Below are 10576 nucleotides of genomic sequence, written 5' to 3' on the forward strand. Positions count from 1 at the left end.
GTGCTGGATGACTTAGGGTCATATAGTTGTATTTCCACCCTAGAAAATGCACAAATGTGGCCCAAGCTCTGTAGCATTGCAGCCTCTTGAAAAATACTGTTCCATATCTACAGAGTAAGCAACAGCAACCTCTTGCCAAAGCCCAAAATAATTACAGTCTCGTCAGTGGACTAAGAAACATGCTGAAATTTGGGAAAGTCAACTCTCCCTTTGCCATCAGTTCCCTGTCTCCTTGGTAATGATGAGACTTTTTTTCCCTATCTGGGGCCTGGTTTCCACTCAAAGCAGTTAACGGAGGGTGGCTTTTCATAAGTCTGCCTCCCATTAGAAACTTTCACTTAATCAGACGTTTCTTCTGACAGCACCTTACATCTCAAGAACTCAAAGCCCATGACCACCAAGTAAGTATCCGTCTCTCCTCTGCCCAGGCCAGGGGTGGCAGGGGGACGGACCCAGAGAAAGCCAGGGAAGGTGAAACGAGAGAGGCGCGCTTTGTATCCTCTCCTCCCCGGAGTCTCTGGGTCCCACGCCTGCCTCTGTCTAGCTCACCCTGGCTTCCTCGGAGCCAAGGCTCCCTGATGACACTGCCTCTCTGTCTGTCATTGAAGGCAAAGGAAGCGGCCAGAATCTGGGAGCATCCGGAAAACATTTCGGAGCGATGGCCACGGGCTGAGCAGTTCCCTGACTGATTCCGCCTCCCCGGGGGTGGGGGCTAGCTGCCGCCCGTCTTCCCAGCCCATCCTGAGCCAGAGCCTCCCCAAGGAAGGGCCGGATAAGTGTTCCATCAGTGGGCATGGAAGCCTCAACTCCATCAGCCGCCACTCGTCGCTGAAGAATAGGCTGGACAGTCCACAGATCCGGAAGACAGTGACAGCAGGAAGGTCAAAAAGCTTCAATAACCACCGGCCCATGGACCCTGAGGTCATTGCACAGGTAACTGGGGGCTCTTGGGCAAATGGGTATCATGAGTCTACTCTCACCACGGCTGCTTAGCGTCGTCCACGCTCATGATGATGAGACTTGAGACAGAAATGTGCCTTGTACATTATACCCTGAGTTCAGGCTCTGTTGGACACCTAGACCTGATCATAGGACTTTCCAAGAAATTCGTCAACCCCTCTCTCCCCAGAAAGAACTCAGACAGAATAAAAGAATGCATGTTTCTTGCTCATACATGAGCAATTTGCAAGCTTGTTGTAACTTTTAAAGCTAGTAGTTACAGATGGAGAATTTCTGATGGAGCCCATTCAGCCCAAGTTTCAAGTCTTGAGACCCTGGTAGATTTCAGTGAAATTGCCCGAGTGGTGAGACTCAGAGGTGGTTCTGGCCACCTTTCCATATCAGTGTGCCAGCCTCATCATCCCTGAGGCTCATCTCTTGTTCCTAGTGATAGACCAATGACCAATCAACAATCTGCTCCTGGTTGTGAAGGACCCAGATTACTCTGCCACTGGGGACTCGGGTACCAGAAAGGTTTCCAGCCCAGGCTTCCAGAGACAGTGGAGACGAGCCCCCTGGTTACAGGGTCTTCCATCCATGTATGCATCACACTGACAAATCTCTGTTTTCCATGAAATTATTAGAGATCCAGCCCCACCTCTAAAAATCCGTCTCTTGGGGCCACTCCAAGCAGTTCACTCAGACGTCTCTCCCAACTCTATAACTTTCATTAGACCAGGTAGGAACTAAGGGCTCACTGCTGCCCTTTTTTGCCTCAACCGAGTTGAGAGTCCCCTCACCCCAACTTCCAGGGGACAATAGAGACCGGGCGTGGTCTCTATTGGCTTAATTGTGGTGCTCTGCTTAGGGAGGGTATGCCTGGCAAGCACAGTATTAAGCTACGGGCCTGAGATGTCTTGCTTGGCTAGCCTTCTGTATCTGTGTCCCCCTTAAGCTCTTGGCTGCACTCTGCCTTGCACTCCAGGAATCCTCCCAGCTCCCTCTTTGGCCAGGTGTTAGGAATGTCAGAAAAGCTACATATCTGGAATAGCTACATAGATAACTCTAGCTGCAGAACAGGACCAAGGAGGGAGACAGAGTTCTTTCTGAACAAAAACCTTAAGGTTTGAGAGCATTGGAGGAATGAGTGAAATTGAACCACTGTCAACAGAAAGCATGCATCACCCTATAGGTCTTTGCTTAAAACTTGCAATTTTTGCATATGACTTTAATCCCAAAGGAGGAGTTGTGTGGTTGTTTGGGGGTGCCAGACAGAGTGTGTGGAGAGGAGGGGAGGAAGCTGGGAGGTCTTCCTGGGAGGCAGCTGGCTGCATACAAAGGGTCTTTGGTTCTGCCTTGAGCCCCTGAGCTAGGGCTGCTATTTCCTACTATCTGGAGTAGTGACCTGATGGAGATTGGCCTGTGCGGGCTCTGGCTCCCCGTCCTGGTCACTCCTTGGTCCCCTCCCATGGTGATGGGTGGAAGGAAATGGCTTCATCAAGATGGACACTCTCATGGGGTCGGGTGGGGCAGGGAGGGGTGGGGGATGTCCTGATGAATCCTCGGGGCCAGGGCTCTTGAACCGTCCCTCAGCCCTTGAGGAGGAGGGACTAACCCTCATAACCTTTGGCCTTTAAAGTCCAAGATAACAAAGATCATACTTCATCTCTACCACTGTTTTTTTTTTTAATCCTTATTATGTACAGTTTCAAGCACAAGTAGAATATGCACCCCAGGGATAGTGAATCCCATGTACTCATGACCAAATTCGTGGCCACTCCTAATTCATCCACCTTTCCTCTCCCTGCTGGATTACATGTCATCTCATCCAGGTGGCTCAATGGCAAAGAATCTGCCTGCCAAGAAAGAGACGTGGGTTCGATCCTTGGGTCAGGAAGACCCCCTGGAGAAAGAAATGGCAGCCCACTTCAATATTCTTGCCTGGGAAATTCCAGGGACAGAGGGCCCTGCTGGGCACTAGTCCATGGGGTTGCAAAAGAGTCAGACATGACTTAGCAAATAAACAACAACAACAACAACAAATCCAGAGATACATCAGTGCATGTGTATAAAACCTGAGGACTGTGTTTAATAAGGATTTCAACCACTCTGTCTCAAGGGGGGAAAACCTCATGAGAATGAAAGTCCTTCCCTCCCATCTGAACACCACATATTAAAGGGTTTGGGCCGGATAAAATCATCTGGACACCTCCTTGCAGGTGGTTTCTCCACGATTCGGCCCACGTTGTTGGAATAGGACCTTGGCGGGGGGGGGGGGGCTTATCTCTCCATGAGCCTCACGCCCTCCTTTCCCGTCTGCAGGATATTGAGGCGACCATGAACTCTGCCCTGAATGAGCTGCGGGAGCTGGAGCGGCAGAGCAGTGTCAAGCACACCCCGGACGTGGTTCTGGACACCTTGGAGCCCCTCAAGACCTCCCCCGTGGTGGCCCCTACTTCGGAGCCCTCCAGCCCCCTGCACACCCAGCTCCTCAAGGACCCCGAGCCCGCCTTCCAGCGCAGCGCCAGCACGGCGGGGGACATCGCCTGCGCCTTCCGGCCCGTCAAGTCTGTCAAGATGGCGGCGCCCGTCAAGCCTCCGGCCACGCGGCCCAAGCCCGCCGTCTTCCCCAAAACGAACGCCACCAGCCCCGGCGTCAACTCCTCGGCCTCCGCACAGTCCACTGACAAGTCCTGTACTGTCTGAGGGGCGTAATTTAATTATCCTAGACAGGGGACTAGAGGGACTGACTGTTATTAAATACCTTCCTATTTAACTAGCTTGGGGACTTCAGTTGAAACTTAGGTTCTAAGTTGTTCTTGCCTTCCCGTCACCCAAAACCTTGAGAATGAAGCCCTCATTATCGCCCTGCCTCCGGCCCCCTGCTGCCCCCAGTCTCGGTAACCCAGCCAGCTACAGTACATGCAGTCCTTAGGTTAGCCGGAGATGGATCTGTCCGCCGTCGGTCACTGTGAAGTCCGGTAACGCAAGTCAGGGGCCCTGGGCTAGCGGCTCAGCCCCCGCAGACACACGGGACGCCTAACCAGACAGCTGGCCGCCTGCAGCGGCTCTCAGTGGCGTCTTGTTTTGGGTACTGGTTATAGAGGATCATATACAGTCCATGCTCCGTTTTACACACACACACACGTAGGATCATATACAGTCCATGCTCCGTTTTACACACACACACACACACACACACACACACACTGGTTATAGAGGATCATATACAGTCCATGCTCCGTTTTACACACACACACACACGTGGATTTTTCTAGTCTCTGGCATGTGTAGCCTCCCCTGGTTCTAGATAGACCGTCTCTTTGTAAGTTATTGTGGCAGTTCACACAGGAGCCACCAGGGGTCTCTGTTTCCGTTACAAATCTCATTCTGTTTGGGCCAGAGAACCTAGCCTTTGCAATCTCTCCATCATACGAAATTTAGCAGGATGGGACTGGATCCTGTAAACTGTCTGGGCTTGGCAGTTTCTGTCTTCTTTCTATTGGTGTGAATTGATCATTGGTGTTTGCTTTTGCTCTCCTCCATTCTCTGGAACTACAACCCAATCTTATGGAACTTCTACAGTTTTTCTGAATGTATAGACATTTCTCGGGGTCCTATCTTTGTCTCCGATGGACCATTTTCCATTTAAGACATCTTCCTGTATAAGACAGTTTTATAGTTGGTTCCTTTTAGGGTAAAGAGTCTTAAGACAGTTTTATTGTACTTGTGGCAGGTTTGGAAAAGGTAAGACATGGGTCCTTCCTCCCACTTTTTTGGGTACTTAAGACATAAGATTCATTATCCTATTAAAAATTAAATTCAGCTTTGCTAATCCTAAAATCATTCCCAAATGAAAATTTATTCTAAGTTTACCCCCTAGTTGGGTCATTCTACGAGGTCTCTCTTCAGGGACCAGTGGGGCTTGGGGAGCCCTAGTTAGATTAAAGAGAGACAGAGCCCTTTAAAACTGATCTCTGTTTATCCGGACAAGGACAACTAAGAGAACTCTGGCCCCGAGGGCTTTAAAGTCTTTCCAAGGCCTGAATCTAAGAAAATCAAAAATCGGATGCTGACTCTTGGACTCCCTTTGGCCTTTATGGTTCTCCGCCAAAAAGCAAAAATCTTGTCTACTTTAATCCCTCTCCAGATCTGGTGCCCACAGTCCCAGCTCCCCCAACTCTCCCAGCATCATGCTGTCCCAGGGAGACCAGAGCTAGGGATGGGCACACCCCAGGCTCACGGGTCTCAGACGACTACTTGAGTTAAAGCTGAAACCCATTCCTCTTCTCTGTTTTCTGGTGTTTAAAACTGCGCTTTTTGCCTTGTTTTTCACAGCTTGGGAAAGATAGTGGGTTGCCATTCAGATAGGAAAATCTAAATTGTCTTAACTTTGTCCTAAAAGATCCTTTTCAGATTAACATTTGGAAGCTGGTAGTCATCTCTATGGAAAGCGGTAGGATTTTCCTCCTTCAGCGTGAAGGAAAAGAGGAGCTCTATGGAAAGTTGCCAGTTAGAAAAGTAGCCTGCGGCATCAGGAAAATCATCCCGCAGGCCAGGATGGAAAGATGGAGTGCTCCTTCAGTGAGTGTGTCGGCCTGTGAGAGGCAACCCACAGTCCTCTGGATCCTCAGCTTCTTTGCTGTGTGTGGTGGCCTGTCCTTGTCTGTCACCAGAACTTATGCAGGCCCTGAGGCAACAGAGGGCTTTCATAGCCAAGGATCTGTCTCCTTGCTGAAAGTGAAACCCCGCCCTTCACTCGACATTCCTTCTGATCTGACTGGCCAAAATTGGTGCCCACACCTGCCCTTTTCCTTTTTTCCTGGCACGTCCTTCTCTTAAGAAAGAAAAGGCAAAACTTCCTTAGTGACAACACCTTGGACCTGTTCTGTTGCTCCTGCCTTAGGTCTCTTTCAGCCCTGTACCTGACGTGCGTTCACCATCCTGCGGTCAGGGTCCATCTGCTGATCTGCATCACGGACTAGACAGTGTGTGAGTGCTCATCTGCTACCCCCTCTCTGGGCACTGAGTTGTCTTCCCCTCTCTGGTGCTCCTGACACCGATGAGATGGTCCTGCCCTGAGGACTAGGAACCCCAGGAGGAGAGTCCTTCTCAGCAGAGCTCATTGCGATCAACTGGAATCGAGGTTACACACTGTGATTTTTACACCGAAAAGCCAAGCAGAGCTGGCCACCCAGGGTCTCGGGAGACCAGTCTTCCTCAGATTAGCTTCCTAAACCAGCATGATGCTTCAAAGAGCCCCACTCTGCCCCTGGAGGCCTGGATCCTTTTCCTGGTGTGGACTCTGATGGGTCAGTCTTTGGGACACAGGTGGGGTAGAGCTACCAGCATCCCAGTTTGGAAAAGAGAGGAGTTTGCAGCCAGCAGCCTGTAAACTGGAAACACTGGTCTCAGCCAACCTCCTCAGGGCGCCCTGGTTTCTCCCCAAAGAGATGAGGAGAGATGACGCCAGCAACAGGATGAACAGACCACTGGAAGGGCTGGTGTATACGTACTTCGTGTTCAGAAGAGAAGTTAGATCTTCCAGGGAATTGCAATGTTGTGACGTCTGACTTGTATGTCACGTTTGTGTAAAATGGTATATTCTTTAAAATAGTGTTGATAACTGGAATATTGTATGTATGCTTGGAGATGCTTTGTGTGAACCTAAGACTGTCACTCAACAGATGTTGGATTGGGGAAAATCCAAAGCACAACTTCGAAATAAAATACATTTTTAGGTTTCGATGCTGCAGTTTCTATCCCTTCTCCACTCCTTGACATCTCCAATCCAGGAGTCCCACTGCCCGGGAGGGATTTTGATTCGTCTGCGGTTAATAGAGCCCTGCCTGGCAACAGGAGAGATGGGGTGACCTCGGGAGCCAACTGTCTCCTCCCTTCCCCAGCAAGACACAGCAGAGGTGCGTCTGGAGTGTGGATATTTTCCCCCAGCATTTTCATCTAGCCCATGAGTGGAAGCTAAGAGACTGTGTAGCAAGTCTTCCAGCCTCTCCATTGGGCAGTCTGTTGCCATGAGAACTGTTTCCTTCACAGAACCCACCTCTGCTGTTTTCAGTGAGGACTGTTCTCACTGCTTTCTCTAGTCAGATTTCCCCACTTGCAGGAGTGGAGCCTGCAAAGTTGCTTGGAAGCTTTACCAGCCACAACCGAGGTTGACTGAAGGCTTTATTTCTTCCATAATCAAAGCCCTGGGTCATTCTGCCCTTGGCAGCCCCCTGCGTCTGCAAGAAGGGCTGACGCACATGTTTGTGCTGCTGGCGTGGGGTGGGAAGCAATGCTTTCTCTCCCTTAGATTCTGACTTTAGCAGATCATAAATTCAAGGATGACGTTATTCAAAGGTAATCATTTGAAATGCATCCTGCAGCCCCTCGGGCCTACACTTAGGTTTAGTGAGCTTACTCTAATGCTAGAGGCCCCTGGGGCGGGTCAGATCTCATACCCAGTGTTCAAGGGTCACACAAGGTATCCTATCCCAGACATGCTCCGTCCTCTCTCAGGTTTGCCACTGCCACCTGCTTTTGGTATATTTTCTGTTCAGCTTTCTCATGCCCTTCTAACGTGCCATCTCTTCTCCCTTGTTTTATCGTAAAGCTCCAGCTGGACCCTCTCTTGCTGGGCTCTTAGTCTTGGTTAAGTCAGAGTTGAAGCTGTTCTGCCTCCCTGTGCTGTGGATGAGTTATCAATCCTGATAGCAGGTTACAAGCTGTGAGATGGAGCTCACGCTTAAGCTGTGAGCAGAGGACCCAAAAGCCTTTTCAGGGAGTCCTAAGGCATAGGCTGGACAAGGCACTGGCGACCCACTCCAGTGTTCTTGCCTGGAAAATCCCATGGACGGAGGAGCCTTGTGGGCTACCATCTATGGGGTCACACAGAGTCAGACACAACTGATGCAACTTAGCAGCAGCAGCAGCAAGGCATAGGCAGGTAATCCTTTTGGGGTCCCCTTATCTCACATATTCTGACAGGAGCCTGATAGAAACTGGTGACGATGAACACAGTCAAAAAACACTCCTTTGATCTAAATAGAAACCAAAAAAGAAGACCAGGTGGGTCTAAATTGAGGAAATAGTCTTTATGATGATCTAATTTAAATGTGTATACCCAAAGGCATATGAAGCTTCCTTTCACTCAGGAGTCAGAAACCCTGTGTATTACACATGCCAAAGACTCACTAGTCAGTTAAGCCTCACTGTGCACCAAGCACTGTGATACAGTATTGAACAGGAGAAATAGATAATAGAGCTTTCTGGTTTCAGGGAGGACAGAGAAATAAGCAAAATAAGTGTTACTCTAAAAATAAGATAGTGCCTATCTTATTTTAGGGAAAAGTAGAAAATTACTCAAGAATTCTGCTTGGTCTGGTCAAACTGAAATTACTATTAGGCATCCAGGTGGAAAGATCACATAACTCTTGGATATGGAGATTTAGATACAGATCATACCTGAACACAAATGTAGAAGCTATTATGGTATAGACGTATTCAAACTAGGAGATTCCCGGGAAGAACACACAAATGGGGGGAAAGAGAAGGTCCCAATAATTAGAGATCCAGCGGAGAGGAAGGAGCCAGCAGAGAGGGCAGTGGGGGTGAGTGACAGAGGTGGGTGGCTGGGGGGTCACAGAAATCCTGGGGGGAAGAAGTGCTGCAACGAGGATCGGCTGTAGACGAGGCCAGTGGAGAGAGGTCATGCTTGTCAGTAGCACCTGCCTCAGAGGGGAAACAAGCTGACCAGAGTCAGCTGGCAGCACACGGGAAGGGTCAGGAAGGGAGAGTCAAGGTCCTGGCAGTTCATTCAAGGCTTTGTTTTGAATGCCTAGTCACTCAGTCGTGTCCGACTCTTTGCGACCCCAGGGACTGTAGCCCGCCAGGCTCCCCTATCCATGGGGATTCTCCAGGAGAGAATCCAGGAGTGGCTTGCCATTTCCTTCTCTAGGTTGCTTTGAATGGGGGTGCATCAAAAGGGGTCAAGGGCCCAGGTTTCTCTTTTTAAAATGGACAGTATGGGGGCAGGTTTGCTCAGGGGCAGGACTCAGTAGAATGAGAGCAAAATTACAGAGCACAGATGGAAGGGCCGCCCGGGCCATTTCAGGGGAGGGGAGGTGGGCTGGGAAGAGGAGGGCATTGCCTGTCCATAACTTCTTTATTTGCAGCAAAGTTAGAGGCAAAGCCTCTAGCTGAACACGTGGGAGGGGATGGCGACGAGGAGGTCTGCAGAGTTAGGAGGATGAGTGAAGCACTCACTTTTCCACACCAGGGATGACCATGCACGGCGGCCTGGTGAGCCCCCACCACACCTTCTCCGGCCGCCAGCAGCCCGGCCCTGACGGCAGGTCTGTCCTTCTTCCCCCGCCCAGAGACCTGCTCGCACAGCCCTGCAGCGTGTCTGACCCCCGCCCTCGCCTGCCTCTCCTCTGCTCTAAGGCGTGAGGCAGGTGAGGAAGCTGACGGCTCGAGCCACGTCGGGGCAGAAAAGGCAGCCAGCATCCATTCAGGCCCTCCCGGGTAGTGGGCCCTGAACTTCGTTTTGTTTCCACACCGAATGGATGAGAACGGTCAAAGGACTTGATCAAGGCAAGTGAGGTCACGACTCAAACCCCAGACGGCAAAGCCCTGCCCTTCCTGCGACCCCACGCGGCCTCCCTCTGGAGCAGCAGATGTGCGCTTTCTCCCCAAGAGCTGCCATCAGAGACCCCCAGCATCCCACCTGGGGTCCTTTTGCTTCCTCTGAATTGCCACTTCTACGTTGACGACTCCTCAGAGCCACCCAGGAGAATGTGATGAGGCCTCTCACAGGCTCCCTCTTCCTCTCAGAAGCCCCCCAGTGTCCTCAGATTAAACAAGGGCCAGGCTGCCCAGCTGGGACCAGCGGCTGCAAACCACAGGCCAGATACTCGCTCATTCTGTCCACAGGGAGGGTGTGGCCTCCCAGAGGATGCCGGCGAGGCTCAGAGTCCCCAGCGCTGCCCACCGCACACCCCTGCGCCTCTGCATGTTCTCCCGCAGCCTACACTGCCGAACCTCTAACTCCCTACAGTCTGCCCAGCCCTCCTCCCTCCAGAGTCTGGTTGAGTATCTTTTCTTCTCACAAACTCTTCTCGGTCATTAGCGGTCCCACCTCCCTGCAGCCCACCTCGGTCAAGTTCACAAAGTCACTCCCTGCTGAAGCCTCTTTCTCACGGCCTTCACCACGCTCCTGGCAGTGGGGTTGGGGGTGCCTAGGTCTCCCCTTCTGTCTTCAGCACCCAGCACCCACAGGGCCAGCTTCCTGGTAGATGCCAGACACACAGTCATTGCCCCCGAGAGCAAGGGTGCTGGTAAGGACCAGACAGGCTCACTGGGGGCAAATGAGTCGAGCTTTAGCCATAAGCTGGCTAAGTTGCAAATCTCAGTGACTTAAAACATCCTTTCCTTGTGGGCCAGCGGGGGGTGGGGATGGGGGTCTCTGTTCCATAGTCACTCAGGGACCCAGACTGATCACCACATCTAACAGAGTCATACTGTCACAGGGGCTGGCGGGGGCCGGGAGCGGGGGGGGGGGGGGTGGGCGGGGGGGGGGCGGTTTCTACCTCAGCAATTAAATGCTTTGGTTAAGAAAACACACGTGGGGACTTCC

At 51.3% G+C, this 10576-nt stretch overlaps 1 protein-coding gene across 5 annotated transcripts in view; it reads left to right on the top strand.

Annotated features, from left to right (window-relative positions):
• SRGAP2 (SLIT-ROBO Rho GTPase activating protein 2) overlaps positions 1-6685 on the top strand; it is a 253851-nt gene extending 247166 nt beyond the window's left edge. For 3 of the 5 annotated variants that reach the window (XM_061382032.1, XM_061382034.1, XM_061382033.1), the window contains exons 22-24: positions 363-401; positions 609-933; positions 3262-6685. In XM_061382032.1, coding sequence (XP_061238016.1) covers positions 363-401; positions 609-933; positions 3262-3645 — 748 coding nt within the window. In that variant the 3' untranslated portion in view covers positions 3646-6685. The remainder of the gene's footprint in view (positions 1-362; positions 402-608; positions 934-3261) is intronic. The other 2 variants (XM_061382035.1, XM_061382036.1) reach the window with 1 other exon arrangement.
• The last annotated feature ends 3891 nt before the right edge of the window (positions 6686-10576 follow it).

The sequence above is a fragment of the Bos javanicus genome, chromosome 16 (genome assembly GCF_032452875.1).
Source record: "Bos javanicus breed banteng chromosome 16, ARS-OSU_banteng_1.0, whole genome shotgun sequence".
Classification (NCBI taxonomy): Eukaryota; Metazoa; Chordata; class Mammalia; order Artiodactyla; family Bovidae; genus Bos; species Bos javanicus.